The sequence below is a fragment of the Sphaerodactylus townsendi genome, linkage group LG06 (genome assembly GCF_021028975.2).
Source record: "Sphaerodactylus townsendi isolate TG3544 linkage group LG06, MPM_Stown_v2.3, whole genome shotgun sequence".
NCBI classification, from domain to species: Eukaryota; Metazoa; Chordata; class Lepidosauria; order Squamata; family Sphaerodactylidae; genus Sphaerodactylus; species Sphaerodactylus townsendi.
Window position 1 is genome coordinate 90,558,269 of NC_059430.1, and position 24,077 is coordinate 90,582,345.

General features: G+C 43.5%; 1 protein-coding gene across 4 annotated transcripts in view; it reads right to left on the minus strand.

Moving 5' to 3' along the window:
* Positions 1-14,333, minus strand: part of TMEM243 (transmembrane protein 243) — a 27,395-nt gene extending 13,062 nt beyond the window's left edge. Inside the window, exons 1-2 of one of the 4 annotated variants that reach the window (XM_048500113.1) lie at positions 14,313-14,333; positions 12,758-13,086 (exon numbers count right to left, since the gene is read on the minus strand). In XM_048500113.1, the coding sequence (XP_048356070.1) occupies positions 12,758-12,835 (78 nt within the window). In that variant the 5' untranslated portion in view covers positions 12,836-13,086; positions 14,313-14,333. Of the gene's footprint in view, positions 1-12,757; positions 13,087-13,477; positions 13,666-13,688; positions 13,822-14,192; positions 14,229-14,312 lie in introns of those variants that run through there. The other 3 variants (XM_048500111.1, XM_048500112.1, XM_048500110.1) reach the window with 3 other exon arrangements.
* Between the last annotated feature and the right edge of the window lie 9,744 nt (positions 14,334-24,077).

Sequence of the window (24,077 nt, forward strand, 5' to 3'; positions counted from 1 at the left end):
AGATATAAGTCTGTCTCCGCCTGGGTGATTTTGTTTCCAAAAGGCAATAATTTACTGTTTCTGAAAAGTGTTTTTGCCACCTTAATTCTTTGTTTCACTCCCTGATCTAATTAACATTGTTAACACAGAAACTAAGAGGTACTATGTAAATTAGGCCTGTACAAATTTTCCGCAGATGTAGGAGGCCAGCCAAAAATGGAAGAGCCAGACACATCTATCTATTTTAGGTTTTTTATTTTAATGACCACGTCTACTTACTGCTACACAATCCCTAACCTCTTTTCACAGTTGCTTATTACTGAATTAATGCAAAGACAAATTTTGTGGCATGTAAAGAAATATAAAGCTAATCTGGCTTGTTATAACAAAAGCTAACATTTAGCTTACATTTAGCTGAACAACCTCAGAACTGTAAGCAAAATAATAAATAAATCGGAAACCAGGGATTAATTTACAAATACACTCCAAGAACTGTTAGGATCTCAGAGACAGCATGCTCAAGATACGTTACCTCTTCTGAGCTCCAATTTTCCTTCCTTAAAGTATATTAATGAAATATGTATGTTACACTATACCTTTTTACACCTGCACTATCTATTTCAGTGGTTCTCAACCTTCCTAATGCCGTGACCTTAATACAGTTCCTCATGTTGTGGTGACCCCCAACCCTAACATTTATCCATTTTACAGATGGAGAACACTGACGCAGAGAGTCTTAGGCGACCCCTGTGAAAGAGTCGTTCGACCCCCAAAGGGGTCCCAACCCCCAGGTTGAGAACCACTGATCTATTTCATCCCTAACAAAGAGGACAGGGAGTCTCTTTTTCTGAAACTAGCCAGTCTACTCCAGTAATGCCTGGGGAGGTGACAGGGAGAAGATACCATCTGCTGGAGACATTCAGGGTAAGAGATGGGCAGCACAATTCAGATCAGGGGGCAAATGTACTGTGAGTGTGGCACCATGCTGCACCAATGTGTTTGCCCCCTCTGCCAACACAAGGGGCACCCCCACCGGCAGAAAGGGCACAGGTGCCGGCAGCCATGAACCCCTCAGCTCCACACACTCATTGCCGTGGAGGAACGCTGGTGTTTGATTGGACGCTGGCGTGGGGATGGGTAGGGGCATTCCCAGGAGTGGAGCAAACTTTAATGGGCTTCAACCTGGGATTTAGGGCCAGAGATGCCGCAGGTGACATAATTTCATTAAGTCCTATGGAAGGCTTCCAGGCAGCTGGGTTTTTTCTCTTTTAGCTGCCTCCCCATGCTGTTTAAAAGTCCTCTGGAAGGAGTACAGCAACAGGGCCACCCCTTGCATGTTGGGATTTGGATTGCACTGTCAATGTTTCAAGCACAAAGACAATTCTTAGCTTGGCTGCCCCCACTCCCAACACCTCTTACGTGCTTGAGTTTATTGTAATTACTAGGCACCAGAATGAAATTTCTAGGTGCCATGGAGGCCTGGGATTCATCAAGACTTATGGCATTGTTTCCATATGCAAAATAACAACTTGGTGCTATTTGCACAAAGACTATTCCATGTATTTTATGATTTGAGCTTTTCAGGGTGCTTTCGTACCACAAAATACACTAGTGAGGGATTGCCACATGCAAGGATCTGCATGCAGGCTACACAACATTTCCATGATTTCCATGGAACAAAAAGGAACACGTAAAATTAGCTGGTTACCTCTGATTCAGTGTCAAAGAATACCATAACTGTACCCCCCACTACAGGACAACTTGGCATTATAAACACCACTGGAAAATCCTCAATTCTACAAATTAGATGATGAGATCTAAGGAGACCTTGTAGCTATGGTGAGAGGTTACTGAAGTGGACTATGAGGTGAACAGATTCTGGGTTGGATCCAGTACTTCTGCCAATGGAGCATGGTAGTAGGAGAGAACTTTGTTGCCTTCTACTTCCCAGAGGATAAACCCACCAGAAGGCCATTCCTGAGGACCAGGAGACTGTCCAGAACAGCATGAGGTACAGTACAGAGGGAAAATCAACAGAACACCCACCCATCCCCACACACTTTAGAAGCTGAGCAAACTCTTCAAAAAGAGCAAAAGCTTGAGTGGAGTGGGGTGCACTTATGGCCACGAGAGTCTGGAAAGATCAGCAGACAGAACAGTGACAGGAAAAACAAACCAGGCTGGACTACCAATTCCCAGAGGCCTACTTTTGGCCCAACAGTCAAACTTTTTGATAGGACATGGAAAAAGGAGTCATAATGAACGCTTCCCAAGCAAGGATTTGGAGATCAGGGGGAGGAGGAACATTTTGGAACCTGCCCCTCCTTCCAAATCTACCTCCAGAACGCCATAAATTTTCTCAGGCTTTTGAGAAGATTATTTTTCCATGTCTTTTAGCAAACTCTCAATTCCTGTCACCATCCCATGTCTCCTGAAACATATTCATTCCTCACATCACAGCTTTTTTCTAAAGCTATTTATGAGTAATCTCCACATCACAGTTTGCATACCTCTGAAATCATCAAACATCTAGCAATCTGGACCTCAGCTGCAGACATCCAGACTCTACTGGGTTTGTGACACTAATGGGAGCCAAGTCTTTTACTATTAGCAGTGTTTTAACTGGACTCTATAATTCATGAGGACAAAAGTTGATTCTCACAGGGAAAACCAGACAGCAGAGCAAGAACTCTTTGTCCTTATCAAGGCATAGACTGAACCTTCAAAAGGCCTCACTTTAAAACCAAATGTTTGACCAACACTATTAATTCCTCACCAGAACTAGGAATTAAGCTTCCCCCTCCTCCTCCTCATGGAAGAGAAGACTGCCACCAGTTGCTTATATTCAGAAGCATAAAACTTACTGCAAAACACTTCACAGTATATTAAAGTCTGGTTCACGCAAACTTATTTATCATATAACTGCACCATGAAGTTATCATTATAAATAAACCTGGTTTAAAAGAAAGTGAAAGAGGCAGAAAGCTGTACTTTTCCAGACAAAAAGAATTACATGCTCTAAATTGGTGGTGTAAAGTACCATCAAGTGACGGCTGACTTATAGTGACCCTGTAGGGTTTTCAAGACAAAGAGACATTCAGAGGCGGTTTGCCATTGCCTGCCTCCATGTGGGCTGAGAGAGTTCTGAAAGAACTGTGACTGGCCCAGAGTCACCCAGTAGGCACTTGAGGTGAACATGGGGACGAGAATCAAACCTGGTTCACCAGATTACAGTGTGCTGTTCTTAACCACTGCATCATGGTGGCTGTATGATTTAAATTAGATTACACCAATATGTTCAATATGTTCACTGCTTTGAAAATTATTCGGGAACTACAGTCAATTCCAGACACAAGATTCCAGTTGGAAAATTGTTGAATAGAATAAGACCCAAGTAACATGCAGTGCCAGTTCTGCAAGATGTTTACTGGCTTTCTGTTGGTTTATGGGCCCAACATGTTGGTGCTGACCTGTATAGATCCGAATAGTTTTGAGTAATTACCAAAGAATCCAACAGCACACTGCTCACTAATGCATGTGTGTTACAAACTCAGGATCACACTTCACTACAACTAGAGCAGACTCAAGGCAGCTGACATACCTAAAGCCATCAGTAATGACAACAGACTATGCAATAACAATCAGTATTTGGAATCTCAGAACACAGGATCAGATCATCAGAGTACAATAAAAGACAAACTTTGTTTTCCTAAATAGGCCCTTGTGCTGCTTACAAAAGGAATGGAGAAAGAGGACAGGCCATACTTCTAAAGACAGCCTGTCCTACATCAAGGCCACCAACAAGAGGGCTCCAAAATAGGTTGCCACTGATTTTCTACAGAGGCCTTTACTGCATGTATACCCACTATCCCAAGAATACAAGCATTGAGGATGGGCAACAGCACCTGAACAGCACCTCCCCTCTCCCCTCTCTTTAGGGAAGCCTGCTGTACCCCTTTCTCAATGGGACTCCGATTTGGAGCAGAAACACTTCTGCTTCAGAAGTTGAAATACTCTTCCAGGAATTTGAAATATTCTTTCAGTTGGCAATTGTCAGCCTTCTTTGCCTGTGCTTTAGGCTGTTTGCTATATTATGCTTTTTATTAACTCTAGTACTTTAGCCAATGGTGAACCATTTTGCAGAATTATTTTACTCTAACAAAACTGCTACATACAGTTTTTTAAAATCACACAGACCTTAGAGCTGCACTAAGCCCGCACCTATCCCCACCAATAACATTTTTATGCTATTTTTAAAAACTAACTGGTACAGGCGACAACCAAGCTGCCGTGCAGGGCCAGTGTCAGCATGCCTTGAAGTGGGACAGCTGCCAGGGCCCTTGGCTTCTGATGGGGCTCAGTGCTGCTGACTCCCCTCTCACACATCTCCTGTGATGTCTGCACTCACATGCTTCCAGTCTGTTTGTCAGTGCTTTGTCATCTGGGCTAACAGATGCCTATGCTGCCTAGCACTACTGCAGAGAGGCGCATCTGGATGGAGCTCAAAGCATCAGAACTCCTGGGGGCCACAGAAGTGGCACACCTAGCTGCACTCACCATCCAGCAACAGTAGGGAACAGACATGCAAGCAGTGTGGACAGCTATTACTGCCTTGGTGAGAGGGCTCGCAAGTAGGCAGGAGAACCGTGTGTAAGTGATGGGGATTGTGGGGGATGGGCAAGAAAAAGGACCTGGTAGTGGGCATGGGGGTCCCCTGGACATTCTCTGCCCAGGGTCTCCCAAAACCTGGAACAAGCCCTGTTCCCATAATACCAGCTGATACCTCAAGCACAACATTTCCAGTGCAGGGATTTCACACATTCTGCTGCGAGCCATTAAATATTCAGAGTTCAACAGACATACATCAATATGTTAGCTGCTAAAATACACTGGAACATTTCAATCAGGTAGCAGAAAGAAAAACACGATATTATATATTAAGGAACACCACCGGATTTTTTTTTAAGTGTGTTCGCTCTGACTCAGATCACGCTCACAATATTAGATAAGTATCTGGAACTCCATGGGAAGGAAAGTGACTGTTGATTAGCTGGAGCAGAAAAATGGCCCAGAAAGAAAGGATTTGGCATCCCTCCCCTTTTTGATTCCTGCCCTCAAAGTTGTGCCCTTCCAAAGAAGCTTTTTATCTTGAAAAACCAGCCACAGATGTCCTTAAGTGAACTAAAATTTAATTTGCAATTTTCCCTGGAAGGGGGAAATATTAAGTGGTCCCCTTTTTTTAAAAAAAGTAGAAACATAAGGGACAGGGGTGTTAACTTCCAGCTTGAGAAGATGACTTTAAAAAGTAAACTCACAGGAGCACTTTAAAAAGTGCTCCCAACTTGCAGTCTAATTGATACAATAATTGCCACCACCCCCATTCTAATGCATGTGTGAACTTGGCCAGCAGACCTCACCCAAGATTTAATGTACTTCAGATTTCCCAGCGATTGGGGAGGGAAGGGGGGTGCTCTTCAAAATGTTAGCTTGCTTCCTTTCAACCAATTTCTTCATTATCCCTAAAAAACAACTCTAAACCAGGATGGCATTAAGGCAGGATGTTATATTTATCACATTATTACACTTATCACACAGTGTCAGAAGGAGTCCTATGCAGTCTGTGAAGTTCTCTGATTAAGCTCAGAGGACAAGAAGGACCCCACATACAGAGAAGGGTTTAATTCTCTGAGACCAGAGGTCCTTCCTGTCACACAACGGCTGCTGAAAATGATCTTCATATACACCAGCCCTTCCTGTTGGCAATGCATCCCTGATCTGGTGATGAAGTAGTGGGACACCAAACACCACTCAAATGGCTTTTGATCATTCTAAAGACAATCATCACAACCATTTATACACTAACAGCTTCAAGTAGCGTATTCCTGCAGTGGCTGTTGCTAGGCAACCAGCTTCCAGGCTGGGTTTCTTTGAGTAGAAATGCATGGGTAGAGGTTAGGGTCCTTCAAAGGCCTGTTTTGGCCTTTGAGGGAGGACTCATGGGGCCAGACCTGGCAGCAGTCACTGGATGACTTGATATCACTTGACTTGCATGACTCAGCTAAACCTTGCTGCTAGCTACTGTTCACAGCAGATACCCTACTGAAGCCAGTGTGGGGTAGCAGTTAGTATTTCCAAGTAATATCTGGGGGCCCATGTTTGAATCTCTATCTGGCTGTGAAATCTCACTGGGCAATTTTGGCCAGTCACAAAGTTTCAGCCTAGCCTACCTCATGGGGTTGTTGAGATGATAAAAGGAGAACAAATAAATAATGTAAGCTGCTTTGGGTCACGCTACGGGGAAAAGAAGGGTATAATCAAAGGAGAAAATAAATATAGCTGAAGATGGAAGGTAGATAAAGAATAAATAGGTTAATGATGGGCTGAGGAGAGCGTGAAGCAGAAAAAGAGGAGACAATATATGGGGGTTGCCAGAAGGAGGAGAAAAGGAAACCACGGGGGGAAAGCAATACAGGAAAAAGTGATGTGCCTCCCCCCCACAACTTCTTGAAAATTTCCTACCATGGGTCTGGCCCAGTGGCTGGCACTACACAACTGTGCCATAGGTGGGAAGGGGAAGCAGACAGGGGGCAGTTAAGTGTAGTTTGGGTGTTGGTGGGAAGAAGGCAAGAAAAAGAGAGAGGGAGAGGGAGGGAGAAAGAGAGAAAGAATAATGGAAGGGGGGGATACAATGCCCCTGCAAGTTCTTGAGGGTTCCCACTTGTATTTTTAATAGCATTATGGACCTGTGCATCATCGAGAGCCAAGAGACAGGCCAGGTCCTTGTGCAGAAAAGCGCAGCACTTGAAGCAGACTGGAAATGCTAGCTTTCATGGACATGTGGGATGCACTCTCCATAATTCCAAGTTGTGCTTGATATTGTCCACAGAGAGAGGTGTACTTACATCAGTGAACCAGCTCTATGGTGCTTTGCAAGCTGAAACCCAAAGGAAAACTGGTGGATCTCCAACAAATTCTAATCAAAAGTATAAATCAGAGGGAAGGGAAGAGAGAGATCCAGGTGCCCCAGTATACCACAGTGAAGCACCCTCAAGCCTTCTGCATCCCAGTTTGACAATAACCAGAATTCAGGAAGAGACATGTGACTTCAGCACTATCACATTTACCACTGTTGACTGAACACCAAGAGAAAGGAGACAAGAGAAGCTTGTTCAGGCTTGGCATTCCTGGGCAACTGAATGAGAGGGCACCGGCAACCTCACGCTTCCCAAATGCCTGCCATCTGCCAACATAGCAAGATCCAAAACAGAATCCAAGTGAGGGTACCATAACTCCAACCTACACACTACATTCTACACAACAACAAACTTGTATTTATGATTCACCAAGGAACATCCAAGCAGGTTTACAAGAAGACTATAAAACAATGCACAGGCAGAGTCTGCACTCATCACAAAGTAGGTTCAGGGCTAGGAGAAAAGTGTGGACAGAAATCCAAAGCAGATCCAAAAGGAATCACTACATTTCTAGAAGGTTTGGGGGCATTCTAAGGATGGGTGGGGAATGGGGGCAGGCATATCAGTTATACAGCAGCAAGACTGAGCTTGCCAGCCAGAGACAGAGCTTTTTCAGCTGTGGCACCTCTCCTAAGGAACTGCCAGGCCCCTTGAGGTTACTACTCTACTCTCTTTTAGGTACCAGGCCAAAACGTTTTTTTAACCTAAACTTTAAATTAAGTGTGCTTATAGTCTGCTTTTAACAGAGTGCTGAGTCTGCTTTTAGCCTGAGAACCTTTCTGTTTTATGAGATTCCTTCCATGCTCCATATTTTACCCTGCCTTCGCAGTTCAGATGGGGGTTTATCAATAGTTAACAACTTTCACTGCATTTGATATTTTAATTGTTGGAAGTGAAGGCCTTTTGTACTTTCCCTTAGCCTCAGACTCCATACCGACAACATCCACTGCTCTGATGTTGACACTTTGATCTGTAGATTACTACCCTTGGGGAATGTTCCTTCCTTCTGACTACCATCTTCTCTTTCCCACCAACTTGCAACCATGAGAACAGGATGTTTTCGATTTCTCAATCCATCCTGGTTTAGAATGCTGTCTCTACTCTAGCCTGCCTAGAATTGAGTTCTTTACAATAGAGGGCTTAGAGCTTATTACAAAAATATGAAAAGGCTCTGTGTGAACTTTATTTTCTTAAACAGCAACCTAACACATATTCGACTGTGCAAATGTGCCTCCAACGCTCTCCTAATCCTATTATTTATTACATTCTACTTTACAAGCTGAAAATTTGTTGAGTTGGAGAGTGGGGGTCAGGACAAGGCTTATAAATAGAAGAAACTTCTAAGACTCTGCTACCTCTCTGGCTATGGAAAGATTAATTGCCATGTGTGCCAAGATTTAAAATAGCCAACCTGATTTGAGTTTTGGATGCGTTTTTGAGCCCCTAGGCACATTTGGAATTCTAACACACAATGGTGGTCACAGCCACAAAACAGCTGATAGAGATGAAGCCAGCTACAAAATGGCTACCCCACAAAGTAGAGACAAACATACACAGAGGAACCCAAGTGCAGGCAATTTTTAAAAGATACATTGGGAAACAGCAATGAGATAATATAACAAACACTACATTGCCATCTACCACCAACACAACTTTTTAAATTCTGCATAGTCTAACACAGGGGTAGGGAACCTGTGGCTCGAGAGCCGCATGCGGCTCTTCTGCCCTTGCACTGTGGCTCCACCAGCTGAGCCGCCGGCCCCATCCTTGCTTGCCCTGCAGGCAGCAGGGCGGGCGCACCAACTGTCCACAGTCGGCTGGGCTGTGCCGCGGGCTTCCCCTCTCGCCCGCCCTATTGGAGAATCCATGCGCTTCTCAGAATGAGCGGAGTAAAAGGTTAAAAAACCCCTATATATATAGTGTTATCTTTATTTTAAATGTCAAAAATTATTTGCGGCTCCAAGTGTTTTCTTTTCCCGTGGAAAACGGGTCCAAATGGCTCTTTGAGTGTTAAAGGTTCCCTACCCCTGGTCTAACAGAACTCAAAAAGCCCTGCTGGTCAACAGCCTCACCTGGCCCACCCACTTTTAAAAAACATACGGTGGACATCATGAAAGTTGTCACCAGGCACCATGTTGGGGACCCCTGTTCTCACTGCTGCACTGGGATGGCCAAAGCCTCTTGCAATTGTAGGAGGCCCTCCCCAGTGGATGGGATTTTGTCAAGGGTGTGCGTGTATAAGGGGCTCATTTTCAACTGCAAAAGAGATCTAGATGTGCTAAGTGCAATGTTGGCAAGAACCATCATCATTTAGATACCATGAGCACAAGGAGTCACTGCCCTAAAAGCAATTCTTAGACCACTTTATATAAGCCCAACAAAATCCTGCACGTCCCAGAATTTCCTGCTTAGACAATGTGCCTACTCACAATAGACTTCTGGGTTGTGCCCCTTCAGAGGACAAGCTTGAAATAGCATGCATATATTTTGCTCCTACAAAAAAAGCTAGACCATTAGTAGAGAGTTATACTATTACCACCTCTCACGTTGATGGATCTGCTGACTAGATTTTTTTTAAAGTATGCCCCCCCCCAAAAAAAAACAGAAATCCACAATCTTAGTCCACATCTTAATCTTTGCCCAACATCAACACTGGCACAGGGAAGAGCTACAGAACGTGGGTGCCTCTCAAACAGTCAGTAGCTTCTGACATTACCCATGTGGCATAGAAAGGAGCTGGGATGGAGCAGACCGCATGTCGATGCAACATGAGCGAGAGAGAGAGAGAAAAGGAGGCATGCATCCCTCTCCCTCCCCCAGTTCTTGAAAGATGGCATAATTTATTTATAGTATATCAGAAATAAAAACAATATTTTCTTTCATGACTCCCAGAGTTGTACATGTGATATGAGTCCAGGGCATATGTGCTGGGCCCAGAGAGGTTATGCTTCTAGGCTGATTGCCAGGCATTGTTGATCAACAAAAGGCAAGTCAAAACATTCCAACATTAAACCAACACAGTGAAGTTTCTCATATACTGTTGTATGAACACATTATTAGATATGCACATACAGGCCATGTGAATATCGGAATGGGGTTTTCGTTGCATGTTTTTACTTTGGGACTAACATCCAGAAATATCCTTGCTTTATAGTCCTATACCCTCTAAACTTTCACAGAAGTTCACGTCTGAGATTATCCATCGCTGCAGCATTAGGTAGGATGCACTTCCAAAACTGCACATCTTCTATGATATTATAAAGGATTCCAGGGGCACATCTTATTACAGAATACTCATATCTCACCAATTCTGAAACAACCTGCTTCACACAGCCTTTAATCCTAGTTAAGGTGAAGGTTGGCTCTGATATAACAGGAAATACCACCTTCTGTATGAACCTCTTTAACCACGAAGACCGTCTAACAAGACCCTGCTTTATGGAGTCAAAGTAAGTCTCTGCTAGAAGCAGGGCCTTTTCTGGAACAGGCCAGAGTTATAGAACTCTGTGGCCTTCTTAGCTTTCCAAATGCCAGCAAGAACTTCTGGTTGAGCATACCTTTGCTAATGAATGGGGTTTTATTTTGCCGAGAAATGTAAAATTTCAGAAAATTTTAAAACCACAAGGAGAAAAATGGGTTCATGTTCCCCCACCCCAGAAAAAAAGAAATTCTGGAAAAAATTTAAATTTATGCAATATTTACTGTCCTATCAAGCATAAAGTAAATTTACTGATTTAAACATCACAAAACACATAATTCATGACAGCATATAATACCAGAATATTTGACATATCTATGGAGGAGAAGTCGATCCATGGCTACCAATCTTGATCCTCCTTGATCCTGCCTTGGCAGACCAGGTGCTTAGGAGCAGCAGCAGCAGGCCATTGCTTTTACATCCTGCATGTGAGCTCCCAAAGGCACCTGGTGGGCCACTGCGAGTAGCAAAGTGCTGGACTGGATGGACTCTGGTCTGATCCTGCAGGCTCCTTCTTATGTTCTTATTTATGGAATTTAAAAGTTATAAATCGCCTTAGTTTTCTACAATCGAATACACTAAAGTACTTGAAAGAAAATTGCAGGCTGATGTACCGTATGCTACCTTAGCACACGTACCTTAGTCCCAGCTGGATGCCGTCTTCTTCCTTCTGTAGCTACTGGTTAGAGAAAGTTCAGTTTTCAACTGCTCCCCCTTCTTTCTATCTTTGCTCCCCCCAGCAAGCTATAGTTATAAGATACTTGTTACCCAGTCTATGGGCATATGGGTCAAAGTGGTTTGAGGCAGAGGTAAAAAGATCAACCACAAGGGAAGGGTCAGTGCAAAAGGACAACAGAAGGCATGCAACAGCTGAGAAACAATGAAAGCCCTGCACACAGCTCCCATGAAGATTAGGCATAGTAATGCATCTTGGATTTAAAAGCTGAATATGGGACTTACATCTCTAGTTCAGTCACACTGTTTTATTGTTATTTATTGCATAATTCTTTTTAAAATCTCATTTACTTTGTTGGCCAATTCCTACAAGCCACTTTGTAAATTATTTTTATCCTAAAGTGGTATGCAAACCTTTAAGAAAATGTACTATACACAGGATCTGTTTCACTTGTCAGCTTCCTTGAGTTAAAATGTAAAAAAGAAGGGTAGTAATTAGTAATTAAAAAACAAGTAGTAATTAATAAACAAACAATAACCTATATTTAAGTGATAACAAGCGAAGCCAATTGCTACTGTTACTTACCACAAGCAATAGATAACCTAATGCCCACGTTCTGCACACAACATAGTGAACTCTGTTTGCACACCCCAACTTTAATTCTGGACACAATACAGTTCTCCTTTACTAAAGTAAAGATTCACCTACCTTCCAGCACCTGGAGCGCTGGAGCTGAAGTCATTGCAAGAAATATCACCCAGACTAATAGAGGAAGAAGAGTACAGAAAGTCGCCAAACTCTGCCCACCACTGGATACTGCCCATCCCTTACACCAGTCAAACAAATCTGAGCTAACCTGATCTTTTAGAAAGAATGAACAATGAAACTGCAGACAGCACCCTGCAATTAATTCCAAAAATAAATAAATAAATCATAAGTTCTAGCACTGTATTACAAATATTAGATGAGGACTGACATCCATACAAAAGCAGTCCAAGGCTAAAACAAGTCAGAATTTGTAATAATGTAGCTTAATTTATGAAACCAGAATGCTGAAAAGTCCAATTTCTCCCAGAAAAGGGCCCTTGAAATAATCCCTCTAAACACCAGGGAGTGTTTAGCCTTTCACAGCAAATGCTTTGCCAACCCTCCATCAAACAAAGTCCTCTTTATCAGAAAAGCTCACAAGCAAGTTTTACACAACTGGCTAAAGGCAGATCACTGCATACAGCTTGCACACGTTGCCCCATTGCACCGAGCCATTGAAAGGAGGACCCTTGCACATACTACCAACCAGAAATGTGGAGGAACTGAAATGCCACTGGGGGAAAACTTCCAGCAATCTTGCCTTCTTCACATGAAAAACCTCCAATCAAGTACGTAGTTATTAGGGCTTTTAAAAAGAGATGCATCACAGAATCCCTTGCAGAACTGCAAGGGTTCCAATTTCCCACCACACACGCCATGCTTGAACTGAGGTGCAGCTGGTACTCGTTGCAAAGGTGGAAGGGATTCTGGAGCACATCTTCAGATTCCCACAGAGCAAACATAGAGTGGCACACTGCCTCAGGCAAGCTCTACAAACCAACCCTATTTCAGGAGGCCAAGAAGGTGTGCTATGCAAGCAAGCCAGGAAAGATCTCACTTTACCCGTGGCGAAGTCTCTCCAAAGAGAGGCCTGTTATCCACCCCTCTGGTCCCATAGGTCCGGGTGGTAAATTCCTCCATTACTTCCTCCACTCTTCTCAAGCTCCGTTTGTACTGCTCACTCCCACATTGATGGGTCCTCTCAAAACAGGGCCGCCCCTTGTTTCAGAGAGGCCTGGAGCCCACGGCATAGGGCACATCAGGCAGAGGGAAGCATCGATCTATGGCAAAAACGTGGCTTCCCCAGCGCCAGGATACACACAAGTCCCAGTTCACAGACAGGGATCCAAGCTTCTCTTCAGCACCTCTGCTTTCTTCTTCTTCATCAGGAGCTAAAAAGGGAAACAGAAAAACAGAATGTTTGGCATTGGTCTATGCTTCCAAACAGCTTTATTTTGGGCCCTGATTAAAGTCATTCATTCTCAGCTTATCTGCAACTAAATTCTGACTCCTGTTTCTTCTCCACCCACCACCCTCCCTCCCAGAGAAAAATATTTATTTTTCTTTGCCTGTTCTAGCAAACAAAAGATGCTTTTCTGTTGCAGATTCAGCTTGCATTGCCTGGCAAAGGGAAAAAAGCCAGGCAAGGCTGTGAGGCAACACAATCCTGGGTCCATTTACTCAAGAGGCAAATCCCACCACGTTCATGAGGATTGCTGCTAAGGGAGCGTAACAGGGCAGCCTGCACTCTGAGCCAGTCTTCCTGAGCTCAGTGGGGCTTACTTCCGAGAAAACATGCAGGAGAACTGAGCGGAATTATTTGCTATTTTTGTCGGAGAGACCAGAAATCCTGGCGATGCAGCCTGCGGGAGGTCGAATTCCCTTCTCTTCTCAGCAGGGTGAAAATTCCGCCCAGAGTTAGAGGGAATGACTAGGAGGATTCGATCTCCAGCTGAAGGCCGGTGGCTCGCTTTTAGGAGATGATTAGCCCCACCTTGGCTCAGTCAGTCCTCCGATTTTAACCCCTCGATCGGGAAGTCTCTCAAACCGCGAGCAGCTGCAGCGCTCGAAAGCGGCCCCGTGATTTCAAATCAAAGCGCCATCAACTTTTTTTGCCCACCTGCAGAGGGTCCGAATCCCCCCCCCCCAACCAAAGCGCCAGCTGGTCCCAGAGTAACCCTTCCCTGTCCGGAGAGCTGCGGCGGTGGCCTCAATACGAGAAGGAACGGCAGGCAGGAGAAGGGAGGCACCCCCTCCTCCCGAAAGAGCCTCCCCGGAGACGAGCCGGCCTCCTTGGAGAAGCTGGAGGCTCCCCACCGCTCCAGCCCCGGCAGGTGTTCCTCCCCGCATCTTCACTTCCTCGGCGGAAGAGAGCCACGTGCCCCATCAAAGCGACTTCAACACAACGTTCCACGATCGAACGCGGGCCGCGCGCCAAACGTCCTGCCGCCCCTACTCCCTTTACCTACTCCGAGCCGCGAGCCCCCGCCAACCTCACCTCTCTCTCCCCGCCGCCTAATCCCCCTCTCTGGCGCAGACCGACCCTCCTCCTCCGCCAGGCCGGCCTTCCCCCGCCCGCTCATTGGCTGGCCTGATCCAATCGCCGCCCAGGGAATACCTGCACCTTGCCCGCAAGCCGCGGTTGATTTTCAGCGGTTGCCGAAGAGGAATGAGTGGTGTTGCCAGGCCTCTCTTCCTCGCTGGAGAGAAAGCAAGGGGTGACTGACGGCTCCTGCCCGGGTAACAGGCCCACGCTGGTCACCGGCGTTGCCAGGAGAGGTGCTGCTAGCGCTCTTTTCGGTGCAGGGAAGCTGCCTGTGGGTGGCTCCTCAGTCTTAGGGATTGCAGAGTGGATGCTCCTGTCGCCCGAGAGAGTTCGAGGGAACCTCTCCGTTCAGGGGCAGTCTACCTCTCAAGGCTACCCAAGCGAAGAAAGTGTTACTGCACTGCAGGAGTTGTGCTTATATAGACAATCCCCTTCTCCTGGGCCCGCACTACTGCAATGCTTGGCTTGATTCCAGCCGGCAGTGATGAGAGCTGGGAAGAGGCGGGGGGGTGTCAAAAGACCTCCAACCGGGTCTGGTGCCTCTGAATGCCAAGTAAGGGAAGGATGTCTCCTCCATAACCAAATCCTGATTCCTGAGAGGTCTTCTGGCATTCCACCATTGAGAAGTGCGGGTAAGCTTGATGAGCCTCCCTGGGACATCGCTTTCAGTGCCAGATAGTTTCTATGCTCCTCAGAATCGATGAAAAGGGCCCCGTTCCCATTAGCAATTTTTCATTCTGGACCTCAATTTAAAACAAATTCTTGGGCTAGAGTTAGGCCCCTTTCGCACATGCAGAATAATGCACTTTCAATGCACTTTGCAGCTGTGCAGAATAGCAAAATCCACTTGCCGCTCCGAGTCCTCATTTTGGAAAACATTGTAGTATAATTGAAGGAAATAAATAAGACTTCAGGACTGCTTTCTTGCCCATTTTGGCTACTACATTGTCAAAGCTAAAGGAAACCATGATGAATGGGGCTGATTGAACCTATAGCTCATTAATCTATGCACTCCCATGCAGTTACTCCAGCCTAAGACCCTTGAATTCAGATGAATGTAGAGTGGCATAATTCTGCCCAGGATTGTGCTCCAAAGCACCCCTTTAGCAATAAATCAGACTGTGTCTGGGATGCACTGCCTTTGAAGTAAGTCCCTTTGTACTCAATGGGACTTGCTTCCAAATAAACATTCCTTATAATACAAAATTTTCAAATGTGTTTTTATTTTTTTTAAATGCTGCCCTTGCTAAAATGCAGTTGCCAGGGCGGGCTTGGCAACTCAGCAGCAGAATTCAAGGAGTATTGTCCATGATCAAATTAATTTATAGAATTAATTTTTCTAGGATGGGATTCTGACCATTCACTTTGCTAGGTCTGAGAATAATTAAGACAAATGCTGTGAGTGATGATGGCTTAATGGATTCTCCATTTGTAAGGAGAGTGGGGACTGCTGTCTTCCCACCCAAATTGTCAGCGTCACAAAAGTCCTGGGCATGGAGATTTGGTAGGTACACCTGTATTGTAATCTAGAAGGGCTTTTCTGAAATAATATTTTCAAGCTATTGCTTTACATGTGTCTTGAGCACATTTGTAGGTGAATGTTACAGAGGAAGTGGCTGCTTATGAGAGATCAGATTCAATGGCTACAAGCTTGCCATTGAACTTAATGGGAAAGTTCTCGGAGAACCACTGCCCAAGGAGTCCCCATGGCACTTGCTGAGAGCACCAAGGAGTCTGCCCAGACCAGGCCCAAGATGATGTCAACAGATGTGGGCAAGACTATACCTGTCACCACAGCCACCACCCTGGTCTGAGCTGAGCAGACTCTGTGGCATGTCCAACACCCAGGGCCCACTTGGTGCAGCTTGTACCTGGGCTGTGGTAACTTCCAAGCCTGCTGTTGCATGCATACATACAACTGGGCATCATTTGCAGAAAACAGATCTTACAAAATACATACATCTCTGTTTTGGGGGGAATTTCAAGTAATAATTAAACAATAACCACTGAGCCAAAGAAATTAGATTAGGTGCTATGTAGAACTGCCCCTTCTTCTCTCAGGCAGGGAAACATAACAAGAATTTGAAATGGGTACAGTTTGTTTCTTTGTTCTGAATAAGGCTTTGATCTTTCCAGAGTTTTTGTGTACATGATACACTCAGTGCTATATGATTACTTGAATAGCATAAAACAAGCTACTTCTAGTCAGCACCTTGGAACATAAAAAAGTCTGAATAGTTCTTGAACACCAAGTACCTGTCTTAAAATCAAACTACTTGGTTTGTTCCTGGAATTCTGTTCCAGAGCATAATACAACTTGTGAGAATATCGCTATAGCTTTTTCTCCTCCACCACCTCTCCAGCATTATTTCTCTTGCTGATAGAGAACATTATTCAGTCAAGTGGTGCTTTTGAGGTCTGATAGGAAAACTCCTTCATATCATATTGAACCACTTCATAAAACCTTTGAACAAAGAAAGGTGCAGTCTAACTGGAAGTTAAATTATATTGGTGGAGGGTTGAAGGCGCTCAAAAACAAAGTCAACCAAATATTGGTTGTTTAACCAATAACTTCGGCACATGAGCTAACAGTGCAATTAAACTGAGTTTCACTGATCTAAGTCAATGGGCTTTAAAGGGTGCAACCCTGTTCAGGATTAAATAATTAAATAATTTTGTTAAATAATTTTGGATGGATAATTTTTAATTCAAGGGTGAAAATGGTTATATTTCTAAATTTACAAGTGAAGGCTTATCAGTTGTTCTGACTTGGTGGCAAGACTGTGATGTTCACATTTCTCATCTGAGCCTTTGATTCTTCTTAATTCTGTGACTCAGTTCACCTTGACCCCACCCCACATCATTCATTTCTTTATTGCCCTTGGCGCTGTCCTACCTTCCCCATACCACATTTGATCAATACTTCCTACTTTCCATCTGTCCATACTGTCATTCAACTGACTCCTTAATTGATCTCACCATTCTCTAGTTTGATCTTTATGCTGTTCCAGTATTTAAGTCAAGATGAATCTCCTTTTTAATGCCCCCCTCCCCCTGGCCTCCTTTTGTAGTTAGAATATGTTACTTTTTCATATCCACTGTGCTTCTACAAGTGTCATGGGTTAAGAAACTTGTTTGCACCTTTGACCTTTCCCCTTCTAACAGCAGTCTCCACATTGGCTAGTCCACAAGATGTTGTGTATCACTTTATAAACAGTGTTATTTTCATTGTTTCATTCACTTCCCATTAATATCCTTTTTATCTTGCTTGTTACATTGTATGCTGCAGACATGAACTTTGATGGGTAGATTGCTACTCTCAGGGAAACTGCCTGCCTGCCACTCACTCCCTGCCACTCACTCTCACATACCTCTCCATCTTGCAACCATGAGGGCAGGACAAAGGTCCTGTATCTCTCTCCATCCTAGTTAGACTAGATTAGAGGAGATTAGGAAACGATATCTACTCTATACTCTATCCTACAATTAATAAAGTATATTAGTTTGAATGAATAAAATGGCTCTGAGTAATTGTGCTTGTGGCACTCACAAAGAGATTGAATGGGACTTTGCTACGCACACTAAAAACCTTGTACACTCTGCTAAATTACCAGTTCACAGTCTAAGGGGCCCAGATTCTGAATATGTATATCAGCACTGGAAACCTTAGGACCATGGATTTTTCAAAACAAGAGATGGGGTAGAGGTGATTGTCATTGCCTTCCTCTGTATAGTAACCCCACTCTTCCTCGGTAGTCTCCCTTCCAGGTACTGACTGTGGCCAACCTTGTTTAGTTTTCCAACTCTGTTAAGCCTGGACTAAACTGGGCTTTTCATGACAGTAGGAAAAGAGGAAGACCCAACATGAGATAGATTGACTCTATAAAGCAAGCCACAGACCTCAGTCTGCAGGACATGAATAGGGCTGTTAACGATAAGATGTTTTGGAGAACAGTGATTCACAGTGTCTCCCCTAGGTCACAAGTGACTTGACAGTGCTTAACACCAGCACATCTATGACAAAACCAGAGGGAAACGGGCAAAGGGGCTGGAGAACAGAAGTGGGCACTGGTCAGCTTCCAATAGGTCACAGAGCAGCTGCTGGTTGCTGGGAATTCTTGCAATGAATTCTGGAATAAGAGGACATTTGGCCCCATCTGCAAGTCTTTTCTTAAGCAAGATCACGTAATACAGAATAGTTTCTTTATATATTTAAATATATATATATATATATTTTAAAAGGCACCCACACATGTGAAAATGCTGCAGAATGCTATTATTTTTAAAATTGTGTGACATTTTCAGCCAAGTATTTTTAAGGATTTTTTACTGTCTCCATTTTTGCTGGGCATGCTGAGTGGGTATTTGTTCTCCAATGTACCTTTTGTTCCTCTATCAGTTCTGGCCAACATTAGCTAAATAAAGTTATACTCTTGATCCCACTGGCTTTAATGGGCTTAGAAGGATATAACTCACTTTGCATTGTTAATACAGCAGCAGAACTAGTAAATTGTAAAGAGAATAACTATACCCTCCTCCCCTATATTCCAACCCTTCTTATTGTTGGCATTTAAAGGGATTAGGAACCAGGAAACAAAAAGAAAGTGTTGCTTCTTGTGCTTTTCAAAGCCTTATCTCTGAGGGCTCTGCACTTGACAGATAAACAAATGAATAAGAGTTTTCATCACCAGGCAGTGTGCCTTCTCTGGTCAGGGAGGAAAAGACTTGCTGAGAAGTCTTGCAGGATGCTTCCATTGCATAATATGCAAAGATCCATTACTATTTTTCTAGCATAGCAATTCACTCAGTCTTTAGTGACAAGGCTTTGCCAATTAATTTCTGCCACATTACCAGCAACAAAAAAATCCACAGTAAAATGCTATGGAATGTGAATGACAACTCATGAACTGACACATCTACTAAGACATCTAAAAGAAGACCACCTCTCAGTCTCAATCCCTGCTGAAATCAGGACACATCGCAGTGGGGTGGTTTTAGCAATTTTATCCTGTTTCTAAGCAAAACTTGCCACTTTGACCAGGACATGGGAATTTGATCTGTTGCTTTGTAGGAGAAAATTATCAGCTGAGGATTTGGGTGATTCATAGATGGTATTTAGAAGATGATATGAAGGGGATTTCTTCTGTATTAAATGGTATATCCCGTAGAACACAGTAGCATTTCTGTCCGAGTAAAGCATTGGAAACGTTAACTATCCAAAAGAGCAAAGAAGAATCTCAAGGTTTTTCTACTTAATACTTGTATAGGTTATTGGGTGAAGAATCTTCAGGAATATTTTAGACATGGGGTATACTTTTAGTATTACATCCATGGAATGTTTTCCAGTTCTCTGATGTCCAGAAACATGCATTTTCTAATAATTATCAGATCTTCTCTAGGATGTACGCTTATTTTTTTGTGAACAACATCATGACCATGAAAGAACATGGTCACGATGGGAGTATAAAGGTCAAACCTTATAGCATTCAGTGAAGATCCTGAAGGAATAAGTTAACTGTGAACACACAAGAGTGGGCAGAAGAATGATTATCTGAGTAGTTTGTGTTATCTGTCCAGTGTGATCTTCAAACCACAAACATATTATCTAACTCACACTGTGAACCTGATACCTATTACCTCAAACCACTCCCATTCATTTCAACACAACTGCCTTCTATAATAAAAGATTAAGTAGCTGTGACATGATGACACTTTCCACCACAGCAATGTTTTACTACAAAAATGTGTCCACTCTATGAAGTTAAATCATTCCTTTGTTCCAGAGAATTGTGGGTATTGTAGTAGTATGGGGGAGGGCTTGAGCTCTCTTAACAGATTTCTTAGCAGTCTCATTAAACTATAGTTCTCTGATGGCTTTCAAAAGAAGCCATGACAACCAAATCGTTGATTAACATTTATAATATAAACAAACTATGTGTTTCTCATCTATAAAGTTGAGGTGACATCATAGGTATGTGGGTTCAGCATAATAATAGAGTTCAGAAGGTCATAGTGCAATTGCTCATCTTCATAGCTGCTAATAAAGTCAGCCACAAGTGCTGTATTGTCTATTTATCATATCATGTGATCATTCTGAACCAGAATTTTCAGTCAGATGTGGGCATGTTCCTTGCAGTGTCTGCTGAGCCCTGAGGACTTGAGTTGGGTAAACATTAATAATGAAAGAACACATTTGTTTGTGTCTTGCTGAAACAGCTTAGGCACCCATGCACAAAGGCAAGGGATAGCAGCAGACAAAATGAAAGACTGAAACATTCCTCTCATAGATTAGCAAATTATAAAATAATTTCCCTGTATGGTTCACTTCAGGGATCTCTGGAACCAATTCTGAATGGACACATCAGCAGGAAGCAAACCTGCCTGTCTGCCCATGTTGCCATTTTATACTATTCCTCCAAATTCCCCCCCCCCCCCCCCCGCCATCCTGCTGTAGATGCCTGTGGTTCAGTGAAAGACCAAGAGGATGTGTAGGTTAACAAGGATAGTGAGATTTCTTAGAGAGAATAGTGAACTGCGTTTTCCACGATTCCTTAGGAAAAAATCATGAGACTTACAAATCAGTGACTTTTCTAGGGCATTTTCCCCATGGCCAATATATCCTGGAATAAGGAAGTGAACCATCCCGGTTGGGCCATGAATTGCGCATGCCTTCCGGGCCTAAATCGGGCCCACCCACTGAGATTTGCCTTATCTCACAGCTTTCAAAAAATGATGAAATTGGCGGTTATTTTGAAAAAGCCCACACTGATCTCGCGCCCATGCAAACACCGCGAGAGGCGGGGCGGTTTAATTTTCCGACTTTGCCACCTGCTCTCCCCACCACTTAGCTGCAGCCAATCAGAACATCAGAAAAACGGAATCAACGTAAACTATGTAAATGTGCACAAACCACATAAACGTTTGTGTGGAAAATGAAAATAAACCAGGGCTTGCATAATTCACTGGAGTTCTTCCTTCCAGCCTGAACATGCTGACTGGTAGCCGTGTGAAGGGAGAAACCAGGATAAAAACACCCTGGGATATATGATCCCAGATCTATCCCAGGATATTTTGTCTGTGGGGAAAACACCAAGGACAATGGCTTTCAAGCATTCTTCAGGAAACACTTTCCATATGGACTTCTGCCAACAGATCCAACAGAATATGCATCAGACCCCCTGAACATTATACTCTGGGAAATGTGCCAGTTTAATGGGCTTTGAAGCTGTGTTCCAGCTGTTTTCCAGGTTTCCATGAAAACTTAGACAGCCATCCCCTCTTACAATTCAAAGATGGGTTTCTAGTTGCATTCTAAAGAGATCCATGAACAGAGTATGTCCATACTAGATTGCATACATTTTAATTTAGATATTCTAACATATTTTAATGCCACCTTTTCACCCAAGCTACGGTTCACAAGGCAGAGAACAGTCAAAAACATTAAAATAACTTTAAAGATATGCCCATATTTAAAAATATTTTAAAACTAAAAGAAAATATTTAATAAAATATTTTAAAAACAAAACAAAACAGAAATGGGAAAGAGGTCAGCAAGGGAACATCAAATAAGACAGAATTGTCTTCACCTGCTGATGATAAACAATGATAAAGAGGGATAGACAAATTTCCCTGGGGAAGGAATTCCATAACTGAAAAGGTCCTTTCTCAAGTTGCTGCCTGTCTAGCCTCAGATGGTGGGGGCACCTGAAGCAGGAGCTCCAGATGTGACAAGAGTGGATCAGCAGATTCATATGGGAGTAAACAGACCTTAAGGTAGGCTGACTGCAAGCTAAAGAAGGTTTTAAAGGTTAATACCAGCACCTTGAATTTGCCCTGGAAGCAAACTGGGAGCAAGTGTAGTTGAAACATGACTAGAGTGATAATAGTTGCTGTAGGCCATCAATGGTAGTGGTGGAAAGTTCCATCAAATCACAGCTGACTTATGGCAATAGGACCCCGTAGGATTTTCAAGGCAAAAAACATTTGCAAGTGGTTTTCTATTACCTGACTCTGGAAACTCTGGACTTCTTTGGTGGTCTCCCATCCAATACTAACCATGGCTGACCCTGCTTACACTTCCAGCATCTGATGACATGGGACTAACCTGGACCACCCAGGTCAGAGACTACTAATAGCAGTTGGAATTAAGTTGGACTTCTTAGCTGGAATTAAGTTTCAATTTATCAGTTCTCTACGAGTTTACTCAGAGCATTGTCCTCAGCACACGGCATGAATTAAAAGTGTGGCCAGTAAAACATTCAAGACTCCCCTGTAGCAGTGTGTTGCAGGGAAGAATTAAAGTGCTGTCCTTCAAGAAAGACTGTTCCAATACACTTCAGAAAATTCCTAGGCTTTCATATAATACAGTTTGAAAGCTACTGCTTTTAGGGCAGCTGCCAGCTTGAGTTTGTTCAGAGTTGGCTGGAGTGTGTTATGAAATTATTAACCCAGACTAGTTCTATGTTAGAGGCAGATCTACGAGGGGTCCAAATAAGATATCATCACAATTCTTGAGCTGCAGGTGCAGATTGAAATTTGAGACTGATACAAAAATGGTCTTTGTCAAAGACTGGAGGAAGTATTTCATTGGTGCTTGTTTTGTGGACACTGCCAGGATACAGTGACAGATAGTAAACTGTTGACATACTCTATAAGATTGCTTATGAGCATAGGAGGCTGTTTTACATGGAGTCCAATTACTGGTCCACCTAGCTCCATAGGTCTACTCCAATTTACAGCCACTATTCAAAGCAGAGATCCTTGTAGCTGGAGCCAGGCACTAAATCCATACCATCCACACGGAAGGCATACATTTCTGCCCTGAGCTACAGATCTAATAGCTGTATAACGTGTGGAATCCATAGAGACATCTTGCTTTGAAAAGGGTCAATGGGACTTTTGGTACAGATTCTGGGCAAACATCAGGGCCATGATTGTAAAGTAATCATTCCTTCAAAAGAGCCAGTTATACTCCTGGCACTGATTCTTTGTGAACATTGAGGATATACTTTGTAAAAGCACTTTGCATCTAGACATAAAACAGGTTCATATTTTATTTATTCTGAGGCTCACTGTGTAGATTTGTCCACATTTGCTTGTTGTTATATGATGTGACTCAACAATCCAGTACTGAATTGCTAAAGCAGAAAGAACACATGGACATAGGATGCTGCTTTATATTGAATCATAAGAACATAAGAACTAGCCTGCTGGATCAGACCATTGGTCCGTCTAGTCCAGCACTCTGCTACTCGCAGTGGCCCACCAGGTGCCTTTGGGAGCTCACATGAATCAGACCATTGGTCCATCACGGTCAGCACTGTCTACTCTACTCAAATGGGCAGTGGCTCTCCAGGGCCTGCAGCAGAGGTCTTTCACATCACCTGGTCCTTTTAACTGGAGATGCCAGAGACTGAACTTGGACTCTTTTGCATGCCAATCAGATTCTCTGCCCCTGAACCACCAGCCCCTCTTCAAGAAGAAAAGCAGAACTCGCTGATGGGAGAAAAAACAGTAACACTCCAGCAGCTGAATGCTTCAGGCTCCATGAAGGACTGTTCTCTTTTATTTTGGTAACCCACCTTCTTCTTGTGCATTGCCCAAAGTCCCCTGCAAACGTGATGGACCACCTCTTTCCCCAGTAGCATTTCATACTGTACGTTGACAGCAGAGGAGTTTTGTTGTGACTATTTCCAGCTGGCCACAAGGATGAAAGACCTACTCTTTCCATTATTTCTGCAGATACAACCTTTCTGATACAACGTTTCTGGAAATTCTGAAGCCATGACTTTTCCCCCTGAACTTTGACTTTTTTTTCTCTGTAAATTTCAGATAATA